At 42.9% G+C, this 15,546-nt stretch overlaps 1 protein-coding gene across 2 annotated transcripts in view; it reads right to left on the bottom strand.

The window, feature by feature from the left end:
• KIF4A (kinesin family member 4A) overlaps positions 1 to 15,546 on the bottom strand; it is a 128,571-nt gene that overhangs the window by 4,950 nt on the left and 108,075 nt on the right. Inside the window, exons 23-29 of one of the 2 annotated variants that reach the window (XM_011992016.1) lie at positions 14,086 to 14,215; positions 12,442 to 12,612; positions 11,660 to 11,767; positions 10,604 to 10,681; positions 10,157 to 10,252; positions 9,430 to 9,618; positions 723 to 1,006 (exon numbers count right to left, since the gene is read on the bottom strand). In XM_011992016.1, coding sequence (XP_011847406.1) covers positions 872 to 1,006; positions 9,430 to 9,618; positions 10,157 to 10,252; positions 10,604 to 10,681; positions 11,660 to 11,767; positions 12,442 to 12,612; positions 14,086 to 14,215 — 907 coding nt within the window. In that variant the 3' untranslated portion in view covers positions 723 to 871. Of the gene's footprint in view, positions 1 to 722; positions 1,007 to 9,429; positions 9,619 to 10,156; positions 10,253 to 10,603; positions 10,682 to 11,659; positions 11,768 to 12,441; positions 12,613 to 14,085; positions 14,216 to 15,546 lie in introns of those variants that run through there. The other variant, XM_011992015.1, reaches the window with a different exon arrangement.

Genomic DNA, 15,546 nt, shown 5'->3' with positions numbered 1-15,546 from the left:
GGCCTAGGGATTTGAGGTGTAAGCAAGCTCTGTGAGTCAACAGCTTGAAATGGCTGTCCCAAAGCAAATGCAGTCAGGTAGAAATCTGGAGTTCAGAAAAGATGGGGAGTAATTATTTCACTGTACCCCGGCTCAGTAGGATCCCATTTGAAATAATGCATCCTGGCTGGGCACGGTGGCTCATGCCTGTAATCCCAGCACTTTGGGAGGCCGAGGCGGGTGGATCATCTGAGGTCAGGAGTTCAAGAACAGCCTGACCAACAAGGTGAAACCCCATCTCTACTAAAAATACAAAATTAGCCGGGCGTTGTAGCGCATGCCTTTAATCCCAGCTACTCAGGAGGCTGGAGGCAGGAGAATCGCTTGAATCTGGGAGGCAGAGGTTGCAATGAGCCGAGATTGCGCCATTGCACTCCAGCCTGGGCAACGGAGTGAAACACCGTCTCAAAAAAAAAAAAAGAAAAAGAAAGAAAGAAATAATGCATCCTATTTCAGGGCACCATAATTTTGTTCATGCATACAAAAGCATAGACAATAGCAATAAAAAACCTCACTCATGCCCCCACTAACCCCCCTTAACAGTAAAATGCAGATATAACCGAGGTCTCCTATGTACTCCTTCCTGATCCCATTTGCCTCCTCCCTTTCCAGGGATAAACAGTCTACTGAATTAGGTATTTAACATTCCTATCACATTAGTTTTTTTTGTTTGTTTTGTTTTGTTTTGGAGACAGGGTCTTGCTCTGTCACCCAGGCTGGAGTGCAGTGGCGCAATCATAGCTCACTGCAGCCCCAACCTTTTGGACTTAGTGATCCTCCTTCCTCAGCCTCCAGAGTATTTGGGACCACAAGCACATGCCACCACGCCTGGCTAATTTTTTGTTTTTGATTTTGTAGAGACAGGGTCTTGCCATGTTGCCCAGGCTGGTCTTGAACTCCTGGCCTCAAGCAATCCTCTTGCCTCAGCCTCCCAAAGTGCTGAGATTACAGGTGTGAGCAACAGCACCTGGCCACACATATGAGTTTTTGTAAAAAAACAAAAATAAACAAGAAATTGTCTTACACATTTTTAAACTTTGTATAAATGACATCTTACATGTTGATACATATAGCTCAATTCCGTTCATTTTCACTCTATGAACTTGCCACAATTTACCCATTCTCCTGATAGTGCCATTTTCCACTCTTATAAACAAAGCTGCAGTAGTGATGGCTAACATTAATGTGTGCTAGGCACTGTTATAAGGGCTTTCCGTTTATTAAACCAGTTTAATTGATAAGCATGTTTTCTTGTATGCACATTCAGGAATTCAGTGTGTATGTTTTATAAAGAGGATGTTAAACAAAAAAGAGGTGAGTGATCAGAATTACAGGAAACAATGCTATAAGAAAAATCATAGAAGAAAGTGGGATAGTTTGGCTTTGAAAAGATAGAGGTGGCCAAGCTCACAGGATGAAGGAACGGAGTGAGAAGAGAACCTCAGCAACCATGTAACGACTGGTTTGATGTACGAAGCTCCTCTTAACATCCCTGGTCTAATTATCTGAAGCTCTATTTATCCTGAGGTAATAATAGTTTCTATATAACTTCTAGTCATAGAACCCAATTCTGCCATCTAAAATGACATGGAATGAGTTTAACCCCACTTCTATAGAATAACTGTTAAAACCTGAACATAATTTCTACTCCCCAGTCCCCTTCTGTCCAAATCCTCTCTAAGTTAAATGTACCTAGTTCCTTCAATGATTCACCACATGACATGGTTCTCATGTATCCTCACCACCTTGACTATACACCAATTTGTCAAAGTTCTTCAATTGTGAGATCTAGAAATGAGCACAACTTTCTAAATGTGGTGTGACCACTGTGGGGTGGACTATGATAAACACCTCCCTTGTTACGGACCCAGTAGTCCTGTTAATGAGGCCTAAAATCGTTGCTTTTTTTTTCCTGTCACATCTTTGTGGATTCATACTGAGCTTATAGTCAAATTCAGGCCCTTAAATTTTTTTCATATGAGAACCATCACCTTTGCTCTGTAGTTGCTCTGTAGAAACCACAATAACATCTTTTTTCTGATTACCAAAATAATATATATCACTTTACAAAACTTGAAAACCAAAACACGTGACTTTTAATAGTTGTGTATAATATTTCCTCATGGGGATAATGTCAATTTATTTAACCAGTCCCCTAATGTTAAATATTAAGATTGTTTTGAAAGAAATTGTTCACTATTATCAATCATGTTTTAGTAAATATCCTTGTATAGAAATATAATCTAAACTGTACTACGACTGACAAGGCCCTCCATCATCTGGCCCTTGACTACCCATCCCCTGACTGTAACTTATGCTCAATACATTCTAGCCACACTGGCCTTTTTAGTTGTTCCTCAAGATACTAAGCTCATTCTTGCCCCGAGGTCTTGCATTTTCTGTTCCCCTTTCCTGAAATGTTCTTCTGATGCTTTTCCTGACTTGCTCTTCACTGTTTAGGCCTCAGCTTAGATATTTCCTTCTCAGAGAGAGCTCCGCAAGCACTCTTCTTTAAACAAAATTTTTTTTTAATGAGATGGGGTCTCGCTGTTACCCAGCCTGGTCTTTGTAACTCCTGACCTCAAGCAATCCTCCCAAAGTGTTGGGATTACAGGCATCCGCCACCATGCCCAGCCTCCCGAAACACTCTTTTTTTAGTAGAGATGGGGTTTTGCTGTGTTGGCCAGGCTGGTCTTGAACTCCTGACCTCAAGTGATCCGCCCACCTCAGCCTCCCAAAGTGCTGGGAATACAGGCGTGAGCCACCACACCTGGCCCCAAGCACTCTTCTAAAGTGCTCTTTTCCCATCCCACATTCTCTATGACTTCACTATATTTTATTTTCTTTTCCACTCATCACTATCTAAAATTATCTTATTTTTCTGGTTACTGTGTGTCTCTCCCCACAAGAATACCAGTTTCATGAGGGCAAAGAATCTCACCTGTCTTGTTTCATGTCTTCTCAGCAGCTAGAAACAGTGCCTGGCACATAGGTGCCCAGAAAAAAATTTGTTGAACGAATAAATATATTTACATACCAATGTCTATTTCCTTGGTATAAATTCCTATAAATTACTGGGTCAAAGGATAGAAACATTTTAAAGGCTATTGATACATATTTTCAAGTTGCTTTCCTGAAAAGTATACCAATTTATATTCCTAATAGCAATACAGAAATGCCCTTCTTTTTTTTTTTTTTTTCAGACAGGGTCTCACTCTGTCACCCAGGCTGGAGTGCAGTGGCATGATCAGAGCTCACTATAGCCTCAACCTCCAGGGCTCAAGTGATCCTGTGGCCTCAGTCCCCATTGAGTAGCTGGGACTACAGGTGTGTGTCACCACGCCAGGCTAATCTTTTGTATTTCTAGCAGAGACAGGGTTTTGCCATGTTGCCCAGGCTGGTCTCAAATTACTAGGCTTAAGTAATCTGCCCACCTCAGCCTCCCAAAGTATTGGGATTACAGGTGTGCGCCATGGTGCCCAGCCAGAAGTCCCCTTCTTAGTCACCCTTGCCAATGCTAGACATTATAATAACAAAAAATCTTTGCTGCTTTAAGACAGGATGAAAGATGGAGTTCTATGACATGTCCTGGTGATACTTCCCCAGGATGACAGTGATCCACTGATTGCTACAGCCTGGGTAAGGTCCTTTGGCCATTTACAAATTCATCTAAATGCTCCAAAAAGGCTGTTACCTCGTCCACGTTTCTCTATTTTATCCAAGGGATAATATCATGAGAGCAGTATCTGAAGGGCTGTCATAAAGAATGATTAGGCTCTTATATAGCCAAGACCCATTGGGATGATGTATAGGACAGCACATTTCAACTAAACAAGAAGGAACTTTCTAACAATTAGTGGAGTCCAATGGGTTGTCCTGTAAGACTGTGAGCTTCCCCCTATTAGAAGTCTTCAAGCAAGAAGAGGTTAGATAAACACCTGGTAGTGGTATTATAGCACAGTCATGACATACATGACAGATATAGTTGCATGAATGCCACGTACATGAGCTGTAACTTCATCCTATTCTCTCTCACACCAGGAAGCAGATTAGAATGTCAAAGACAGAATGTGACCCTATCACAGGCATAACTACAAATGTATTTACTACATGTATACAGGGTGGTGTGTGTGTGTGTGTGCATGTGTGTGTGTATATCACAACTGCTGGCAACCCACCAGCATGTTCCAGCACCATAGTTGAGAAGTAATAGGGGGACTCTTTTTTATTTCTTTTTCTTTTGTAGAGATGGGATCTAGCTGTGTTGCCAAGGTTGGTCTTGAACTCCTGGCATCAAGCAATCCTCCCACCTTGGCCTCTCAAAGTGCTGGGATGACAGGCATGAGCAACCACACCCGGCCAAGGGATTCTTTGTAGAGAGTGGAAAGCAGAGCTGAAAGACCTCTGTTCTCAACTTAAGCCAGTTGTTCTCAACTCTAGCTGCACATAAGAAATCTCTGGGCAGCTTTTCAAAAAGGCCATGTCCTACCTCAGACTAATTACATCAGAATATCTGGGGGTGGGGTCCCAGGCTCCATGTTTAAAAGCTCCCTTGGGGGTTCCAATGTGTGGCTAGACTTGAGAACTACTGTTTTAGAGTCCATAATTCCTCTAGCACTAAGCTCAGTGTTACACTGTACCTCATACTTCAGAAGGATAAGATCTGGTCAAAAAAAAAAAAAAAAAACAACAAAAAACCAGGATTGGTAAGTGATGCTGTGGCAAAAACAAAAAACAAAGAACACCAGACTAGGAATTTGGAGACTCAGACTCTAGTCTTATATTTAATGCTTGGCATCACCTTGGACAAGTCACTTCATCCAAGTTAATCTCCATTCTTTCTTTTTTTTAATTTTTAAATTTAGAGATGGGGGTCTCACTCGGTCACTGAGGCTGGAGTGCAGTGGCACAATCATAGTTCACTGCAGCCTTGAACTCTGCGCTCAAGTGATCCTCCCACCTTGGTTTCCCAAAGTATTGGGATTACAGGTATGAGCCACCGTGCCCAGGCCATTCCTTTATCAGTAAGGTAGAGGCAAGAATACCTGCTCCCTCTTTTCTGCCAAATGTGACAAATGAGAATATTTGTAAAATGCTTATAGTGCTTTAACAACAATATCTGCATGATATTGTATCCTTCACAAGGTGCTTTTGCATATATTCCTCCTAACTTCTCAGATACCATATAACACCATATAAAAGCATTGTTATGGCCAGGTGTGGTGGCTCATGCCTGTAATCCGAGCACTTTGGGAGGCTGAGGCGGGTGGATTACGAGGTCAGGAGATCGAGACCATCCTGGTTAACATGGTGAAACCCTGTCTCTACTAAAAATACAAAAAATTAGCCGGGCATGGTGGCAGGTGCCTGTAGTCCCAGCTATTCGGGAGGCTGAGGCAGGAGAATGGCGTGAACCCGGGAGGCGGAGCTTGCAGTCAGCTGAGATTGCGCCACTGCATTCCAGCCTGGGGGACGCAGCGAGATTCCATCTCAAAAAAAAAAAAAAAGGCATTGTTATTAAAACCCATTTACACAACTTTGACTGTTACTTTGACTCAGGATATTAGTCCTAGAAGGAACCTTATTCATAATCTATTCTAGACCAGGGGGTCCACAACCCCTAGGCTGGGGACCAGTACTGGTCAGTGGCCTGTTAGGAACTGAGCCACACAGCCGGAGGTGAGCTGCAGGCGAGCAAGTATTACAGCCTGGGCTCTGCTTCCTGTCAGATCAGTGGCAGCATTAGATTCTCATAGGAGTAAGAATCCTATTGTGAACTGCGCATGTTGCGCACTCCTTATGAGACTCTAACTAATGACCGATATCTGAGATGGAACAGTTTTATCCCCAAACCACCCCCACGACCAGTCTTTGGAAAAATTATCTCCCATGAAACCGGTCCCTGGTATCAAAAAGGTTGGGGACCGCTGTTCTAGACCCTGCATTGCATAGATAAGGAATCTGAGGCCCAGGGAGACTGACTTACTCAAGGTTACTCAATGAACCCATGGCAAACTCAAGACCCATGTCTATCTGGCTTCTAGGTTACTACTTTTTCTATGATAGCACATGACTTACCCCCCAGCATCTCCTTAGTACATATAGGAAATGTGGCTGAGTAAGGAAGCCAGTAACTCTGGACAAGTCATCATTTTGGTGCCTGCTTCAGTCTCCTTTTCAGTAATCTAGTGATAGTCCCAGCCAGCTTCAGCTGGGTTGAAGCAGTAATAATAAAGGTGCTCTGTGAAACATCAAGGTCTACAGGTAATATGTCTGCAAGCAGTCTGATCAAAGAGCAGTCATAGCATCCATGTACTTTCAGATTGCCAAAAGGTAACTTTAGAGAAACTAGATTTTATGCTAACTTGCTCCCTCTAAAGTCCAGTTATATTCACTTTCCAAATTATAAAATCAGGGGAAAAGCCTAGAAAAGAATAATTCCTCATTGTTTTAGACATAGGATTTATCACTAATAGCAAATATTATTTACTTGCAATATTTGCTATATACTTCTATGTTGCCCTTTTAAGCTTAGAGCAACAGTGCTATAATAAATATATGAAGCTTTCCTTGAGGACAAGTATACCTGTATTCACCTCACATTTGGAAATTCCTTTCCAGAGCTTTAGGCCCTCTACCATTTTTCTTTCTTTCTTTCTTTTTTTTTTTTTTGAGACAGTCTTTCTCTGTCTCCCAGGCTGGAGTACAGTGGCGTGATCTCAGCTCACTGCCATATCCACCTCCTGGGTTCAAGCAATTCTCCTGCCTCAGCCTCCCAAGTAGCTGGGATTACAGGCATGTGTCACCACGCCTGGCTGATTTTTGTATTTTTAGTAGAGATGGGGTTTCGCCATGTTGGCCAGGCTGGTCTTGAACTCCTGACCTCAGGTGATCTGCCTGCCTTGGCCTCCCGAACTGCTGGGATTACAGGTATGAGCCACGCCTGGCCTCTACCATTTTCCTGTGTGTACTTCTCAACTCTGCCTCCTATTACTTAGCTGACCTTTTAATCTACATTCAGTTCATGCTCTCTACTTCAAGTATAGTAAAACATCCATAAATGTTTGTTGAGTAAATGAATGAAAGACAGACACTCTCTGCCCCATTTTCTCTAAGTGTCCCAACTCTGTTCCACTACCATCTTCAGGTCTTAGGAATATGCTATTCATTGTGCCAGAAATGTCTCGCAGTTGCTCCCAAGACTGTATTTCCCTTTCTGTCTTACAACACAGCAATAGTAACCTCTTTCATGGCATTTTCTTAAATTACACCTCCTTGGTTTGGCTTTATAGTCACTCTTAAAAACTTGCGCGGTGGCTCACGCCTGTAATCCCAACACTTTGGGAGGCCAAGGCGGACAGATCACCTGAGGTCAGGAGTTCGAGACCAGCCTGACCAACATGGAGAAACCCCATCTCTACTAAAAATACAAAATTAGCCGGGTGTGGTGGCGGGCACCTGTAATCCCAGCTACTTGGGAGGCTGAGGCTGGAGAATCACTTGAATCCGGGAGGAGGAGGCTGCGATGAGCCGAGATCGCACCATTGCACTCCAGCCTGGGCAATAAGAGTGAAACTCGGTCTCAAAAGAAAAAACACAACAAACAAACCAAAAACTCCCCAGTCCATCTCCCTGAGATGAATATGCTACCATATTCTCTATGGTAGGCTTCTATTCCTTTACCTTGTTTTCCCATTAGATCATAAACTCTCTGAAGCTAAGGATGAGTTCTTAGTTTCACTACGAGCACATGATATGTGGCATTCTTGATGATTCTGACTGACCAAATGACTTACCACCATGGCTGTCTATACCTTATGACTTGCTTCATCCTGGTGCTGTGGGTTTATAAGGCTCAGTTCCCCAGGTGATGAGCTATAGACTAATCAAATCAAATAACGTAGGAAGCCAGCTAAGGTAACTTGTGAACTGTTCTCTTTAAGTGGAATGTGGCTGCAGGGCACAGTTGGGGGCCAACTGTAATGCCTGGGAAGTTAATGTTTCAACATAAAACATCTAGGTTTGAGTAGGACTATCATTGTGTAAGCAAATAAAGCATGCCTAAGTCAGATTGTTCCTAACTAGCCTTAACTTAATGTGTTTGAACTTAATTATTAGCTTTTTCTGTAATTCCTTTTGTTCCTTAGCCTAGGGAGTGAAATCACTCTGTTAGGCAAAGATAAAGTACACACTCAACTTCTGGTCTAAGGTTTTTACTGACATAACCATGATGTGGGGGAAACAAACTGGACTTGGAGTCAGAATATTTGGTTTCTAGTCCTGACTGTCACATAGTTTTACGACCTTGGGCAAGGTTGGTTCCCTCCTGTGGGTCAGGGGTCCCTCTGGAAAATGCAAATAATAAATATCTCACAGGATTTTTTTTTTTTTTTGAGACGGAGTCTCACTCTTGTTGCCCAGGCTGGAGTGCAATGGCATGATCTCGGCTCACCGGAACCTCCACCTCCCGGGTTCGAGCGATTCTCCTGTCTCAGCCTCCCGAGTAGCTGGGACTACAGGCATGTGCCATCACGCCCGGCTAATCTTGTATGTTTAGTAGAGGCGAGGTTTCTTCCTGTTAGTCAGGCTGGTCTCAAACTCCCAACCTCAGGTGATCTGCCCGCCTTGGCCTCCCAAAGTGCTGGGATTACAAGTGTGAGCCACGGCGCCTGGCCCTTCACTGGATTTTTTTGTGGTGATTAAAAGTGGTAATATATATGAGAATGGTTTATAAACTGTAAAATGCTATAAAAACATGAAGAATTGTTATGATCATTTTGGTATCAGCTTCAATGAAATGGTATGGAATATTACCTATTCAAATTGATAAGAAGCTGAAAACAAGAAGAGAGCCAACTTGTGCACTCAAGCAGCCCTCTATACTAGCCCCAGGTTCTACACAGAGATGGCCCAACAAGCCCCCCCTTTAGTGGAGTCAGTGCCTCTAAATGGTAGCTAAAGGGTATGGGGCCAACACATTCCTAGATTCAGAAAACTATCCCAGTGGCAGTGAATGAATACTAAGAATTAGAACCCCTGACAAAGTCGAAGAGCTAGGCCGGGCGCGGTGGCTCATACCTGTAATCCCAGCAATTTGAGAGACCGAGGCAAACAGATTGCTTGAGGCCAGGAGTTCGAGACCAGCCTGGCCAACATGCTAAAACCCTGTCTCTACTAAAAATACAAAATTAGCTGGGTGTGGTGGCGCATGCCTGTGATCCCAGGTACTCAGGAGGCTGAGACACGAGAATCACTTGAACTTGGGAGGCGGAGGTTGCAGTGAGCCGAGAATGCGCCACTGCACTCCAGCCTGGGTGACAGAGTGAGACTCTCACTCCAAAAACAACAACAACAAAACAAAACAAAAAAAGTTGAAGAGCTGGCTCCTACCCCTTGGATGTTCTTCCTGGACACCTTAACTAATTTTGTTGGCTTCCATTCCTCATCATCCCTCTCATCATCGTCACCATCACCATCACCATCCTCATGCTCATTCACAGAATGCTCTGAACAATATTTTAGATCCTCGATGTCCATGCTTTGCTCCAGGAACTTTTCTTTAACACGAGAAGGTTTTGGCTAAGAAAAAAGGTTTGGAGTAGTTTAGTTATTTAATAAAAATTAAAAACTACATATGCATCATATCTTCCCAGTAACTGTTGCCAGCTATATTCTCAGAGCAAAGATTTCAGACTCTCTCAAATCCATCCCACTTGGCTTTACCAATCAGAAGAAATTCTGCTTTAGCCTTTGGCTTTGCAGAGTCTTTGAAGGCAGTGAAATTGGAGGCTGACCAATCTGAGGGAGGAAAGGGAAACTCATGATATGATGAGATAAGTATCTTTGGATGGACAGCTGAACATTATTGCTCTTTTCTCCTGTTCCTCCTCCTCAGTTATGTTAAATAATGCCTGTCCGTGGCCCAAAGTCAGCCTTCTGAGGAGTGAGAGTGCCTACTTTCCTTAGGATTGAACTGTAGTTTTATCTGGGACTCCAAAGAAATGTGAGATACTAGAATTTGGGAATTTTAACTGTCAACCTCTTATAAAGGACAGTTTTAGCACACTTACCCCAAACCTACGCTGTGCAAAGGTATCACAGGCACTGATCATTTTACCTTAGGTGGGACATATTCAAAAGAAGAGTCTGGAGATAGAAGGGTATCCTTAGGAAGATGTTTCTGTCTGCTGGCTACCTGGAGGAGGGTCAGTTTCTATTTGAAAAGAAGAGACAAAGTATATAATGCAGGGCAGCTTCTGGGAGTGTTCATGACTAAAACAGATACCAGACCTAGGCTAGCTCAATGTTAAACCATAGTAAAGTGAGGCAGGATTATAGTAGAGTACGTTGACTCCCACTTTCCAATATCAACAATATTAGATTCAGAAAATGACAAATTTTAAAACTTATGTTTATTCCACTTTGAAATGCACAGGTCACATGGAAACTAAATATAGACCTCATGAAATAGAGCCAAGTCACCACAATGGGGACTGGTCCCAAGGGCTGGCCTCAGTAGCAACAGGGTCTCTTAGGGCTTATCAAGTGGGTGGGAAACTATTACCTGCTTGATGATTTCATTCTCTCGGAGAAGCTGCTGATTTTGCTCACACACTTCTCGCATCTTCTCAAGTTCTTCATCCTATTTCCAGATAGTGCAGTGATATGTGGGGTTATTTTGGGCACTACATGTGGGTTACCAAACAACTCACATAGATGAAAACATACTGCTGCCAAGTTGCTGGCAGCAGATGGTTTTTGCACAGCAGGCATTGGCACCCAGAAAAATGTCTGATTCCCAGTTCCTAGGTGACCTGAATGCCACTTCTATTCCAATGCTCCCCAGCAGCTCTGACCACACTCATAGGAACCACGGACTCTGCCTGACAAGCCTTCCTTATTCTTTTCCACTCCTTAGCTTCATATCCCTTATTCACATTGGGATGCTGATTAAGAAACCCGCAGAAACTTAGCTCTATTTTCTTGAAGTCTATAAATGCTACTCTTTACCCTTCTTAACACAGACCAGGCAGTTTACTTGCCACTTTAATAAGCCTGACTGAACTACCTGGCACCTAAGACAACCAGATCCATGCATACAACCTTAACTAGTTTGCTTACGTCTTAGATGGAAGGTGCCAAGGAAACCCTACAGACTGGTGGTTCAGGAAAAAGATTCTAAGTTAGACTAAAATAGTGCTACAACATGCTACTAAAGGGTGTGGTGTTCCTAGCCTCTGGAAGAAATTCAGACCCCAGGCATTTTACAAATATGTCAGATTTGAATGTCCCTAGGATTCTAAGTAACTACTGGATGATTTCATTTCCTTAACTCTTTAGAGCTCAGGGTTGGGGCCAAGAACCACAAGGCCTCAGAGTCTGGTATGGAGTATGTGCTGCCATTTTGGTACCAAAAATGAGGTTATTCCTATATGTGGCTACACTCTAAGTACCCCTAACCTGATCAAATAGGGCCTAAAGGCAGTAGAGGCTACCATTATAAATCTTTTTTCCAGTAGGTAATTAACTATTTGCTGCCAGTACAAGGGGCTAAATGAGACAAGATTCTCAGTCAGTACTGTGAAACTCATCTCTGGAGACCTCTCCCTCTTGATCATACCTGACACTTCAGTGTGCTCAGCAGCTGCTGTTCCTTTTCACTGACTGATTCCTCTAACTGCTTCTCTGCCATTTGGCTTTGCTGCAGCTGGCTGAGAAGGTACAGCACCTAGAGAAAGACACGACCCAATGGGTGATAACAAAGGTACCAAAGGGAAAAAGAAATTTTGACTTAGTTCAAGCAGTGATCCAGGTGACTGCTCCCTTGTGATTTAGAAGTAAACTGTTCTCATTTGCTCTCATGGCATGAAGTAGTGAGTACAGCATGGATATTTCTCAGCATAGTTTTTTTTTTTTTTCTTTCTGTTGCCCACGCTGGAGTGCAGTGGCACGATCATGGCTCACAGCAACATCTGCCTCACGGGTTCAAGCGATTCTCCCACTTCAGCCTTATGAGTAGCTGGGATCAGAGGTGCACACCATCACACTCAGCTAATTTTCTGTATTTTATTGTAGAGATGGGGTTTCCCTCTCCTGGACTCAAGCAATCTGCCTGCATTGGCCTCCCAAAGTGCTGGGATTACAGGCACGAGCCACCACGCTGGGCCTGTTTCCCAGCATGTTAATATTCATATTTAAGTTGGAAACCAAGAGCCATTGTCACTGGTATGTATAAAGTTAGACAAGTCACATCTCTGCTTCAGATTTCTTCTTATTTGCAAACTTTAGAAAAGGCCACATGCATTTTGAAAGAAATTTCATATCCCCACTTTTTAAAAAAAAACTAACAATACAAGGCAATGATAGTTTCACAGTGTAGCTTCTTGGCTTGCTAGAGTTTACCTTCTCTTGGTGCTGTTGCTCCATTCTGACCAGTTCAGCTTGTAACTCTGTCTCTATCTCGGCAAAATGATTTCGTTCCTCAAACAACAGCTTCTGCATGTCAGCACAGCTGGTCTTGCTCTGTTTCAGGCTACTTTCAAGTTTGCTGACCTGTATTTTGGAGGAGACCAGCTGGAAGGAATAAAAGAAGATCAGTTTATTTGAAGAATGACCACCTTTCTTTCCCCCTTTCAATAGGCAAGATAATGTCAGCTTTCTTGAAAGGGTCTGAGAAAAATTCCTCCACGTCCAAGTCTATTCTTATTTTTTCATGTCATATGGATTCCAACATTGAATAGTAAATATACTATTGTTCTATTCCCAGGCCAAGAGTCCACATTTCTGCTGAGACATGTATCTTGGGGCTAGAAGCCACTGCTAAGGCCATTTTATTTCTTGCTCTGCCTTAAGGTAAGAGTAAACCTAACCCGAACAGTATCTGACAATTACAAATTCTGATATTTAAGAAGTTCTTAATTTTTTTTTTTTTTTTTTTTTTGAGACGGAGTCTCGCTCTGCCACCCAGGCTGGAGTGCAGTGGCCAGATCTCGGCTCACTGCAAGCTCCGCCTCCCGGGTTTGCGCCATTCTCCTGCCTCAGCCTCCCGAGTAGCTGGGACTACAGGCGCCCGCCACCTCACCCGGCTAGTTTTTTGTATTTTTTAGTAGAGACGGGGTTTCACCGTGTCAGCCAGGATGGTCTCAATCTCCTGACCTCGTGATCCGCCCGTCACGGCCTCCCAAAGTGCTGGGATTACAGGCTTGAGCCACCGCGCCCGGCCTCTTCCTTAATTTTTAAGCGAAATCCACAGGACACACCCTTATGGCCAATTATGTCCCATTTCAGAATGTCTATATTCACATGTCAGAACTCGTAGACTGAGACTGCAGATCTGGCTCTTCAGGCTACATGATATCCTACACTGGCCTAGTTTTACATTCACTACTAGCCCAGATGGTAAACATCATAAGTATCAGTGTTCACAAGACTGATCAAGATTTCCTTAGTAGAACAAATCTGCTAAGCTAACACAAAAAGGGTAGCATTGTTTAAACTTGTAGGTTTGGAGTTTGTATGCTTGTCTTGAGTGAAAATGCTTCAATCACCAGAGGCAATCAATTTTCATTCCTCTGGTGACAATGTAAGGTGACATATCATTTTAAGGTCAGCAAAGATGGCTTTTCCTTAAAATGAATCTTTATATGTCAAAAGATGCTTAGGTTTTCCCTTTTCTAGACTGGATCTTAAATTTTTGAATATACATCTCATAGGGGTTTTAAAAAGTACTACAGTATAACAGTTGATGTTTAGCCAGTGACCCACTATGGCATTTTGGTCTTTCCTAATAACAACAGCTAATATGCATTCAGCACTTGCTATAGGCCAGTCACGACGGGCATCAATTTGTGAGTCATATTATATTTTTGTAAGTGACTGGCCTGTACTTGCTTACACCAACTTTTATCTACTAAACCCTCTAATGTTAGTGTTATTGGGGTTTCTACCATGAAAAGTGACAATAACACTATGACAATATTTCAAGGCTAACATCTCATTTCAATCTACACAGCCAGCCCCCTAACTGCTGGTTAGAGTGATGTTTACCTCTCCAATCAAGTATTTCAGGGCACACTTGGCTTCCAGAATGGTGGCAATATTCTCCCAGCGTTGTTTTGGCCTGTCTTCACTTTCCGCATCCAGCAGCTTCTGCTGTAGGTCAGCAATCTGAGCACTCCTTCAGGGAAAGAAACAGTGAGCCTTTCTGCAAGTAGCCTGAACATCAAGGAGAAGGGGGAAGAGCTCTAAGGAGAAACTTCAAATAATTTTATGGATGGAGCTATCAGTTAAATATCATTTAAATAATGTTTGAGTCATCTGGTTAGGATTTTACACAGTATCGCAAATCCTGTAACAAAGGACTCTAGTGGCTCCAGTGGCGCAATCGGTTAGCGTGCGGTACGTATAAGACAAAGGACTCTAAGAGACTATCTAAATGGTTTTATTCTATTAAATACTGGTTGAAATAAATGGGTCATAAAGTGGGACTTGGAAAGACTTATCACAGTAAGGCTTCTGTTGTAATGGATTGAGTAAAATATGTTAGTTTGTCTTGGGGCCATATAAGCTCAGACTGTGACATGGTGGTCCACCCATGCAAGGATAAGATTCAGGTTGGAGACCTGAAGGAAAAATCTCAAAAGAACAAACAGGTAGATATGCTCTTTACTACAATCGAGTACCAAAATGATACCCAGGGCTGGCGTTGTGAGAGGTTATCTTGAAGTGCCTGCCACAAGACTGAGAAGTTTCTAAGAAGACTAGATATTTTGACCCTGGTTATAGCTTCCGGGTACTTTCTGATCAAGTATGTCCTAGACCAAAGTCTCCACAGTATTTCAGTTTCATTAATAGTTTTCTTCTCAAATTTCTTGTGTCTAGTGAGAAAGAGCATACCAGCATGTGCTTCATATGCAGTGATAAGTTTGGTTCTATAAGGAAGATGGGTACGAAAATAATCTAAGACTGTAGTTCTCAAATTTTGAGGTCTCAGGACCCCTTTACACTCTTAAAAATTATTGAAGTCATCTAGGACATTCTGTTCACATGTGTTATACCTACAGAGATTTATAGTATTAGAAAGTACAACTGAAAAAAATTTTAGCTGGGCGCAGTGGCTCACGCCTCTAATCCCAGCACTTTGGGAGGCTGAGGCAGGTGGATCACCTGAGGTCAAGAGTTCGAGACCAGCCTGGCCAACCTGGTGAAACCTCGGCTCTACTAAAAATACAAAAATTAGCTGGGCATGGTGGTGGGTGCCTGTAATCCTAGCTACTTGGGAGGCTGAGGCAGGAAAATCACTTGAACCCAGGAGGTGGAGGTTGCAGTGAGCTGAGATCGTGCCATTGCACTCCAGCCTGGGAGACAGAGCAAGACTCCATCTCAAAAAAAAAATTATTAATTCACTTAAAAATAATAAACTTAGGCCGGGCCAGGTACTTCATGCCTGCAATCCCAGCACTTCGGGAGGCCGAGGCGGGCAGATCATGAGGTCAGGAGATCGAGACC

Source organism: Mandrillus leucophaeus, unplaced genomic scaffold, assembly GCF_000951045.1.
Source record: "Mandrillus leucophaeus isolate KB7577 unplaced genomic scaffold, Mleu.le_1.0 Scaffold401, whole genome shotgun sequence".
Lineage (NCBI taxonomy): Eukaryota > Metazoa > Chordata > Mammalia > Primates > Cercopithecidae > Mandrillus > Mandrillus leucophaeus.
Note: the sequence above shows the minus strand (reverse complement) of the source record. Positions and strands in the feature narration are given on the sequence as shown.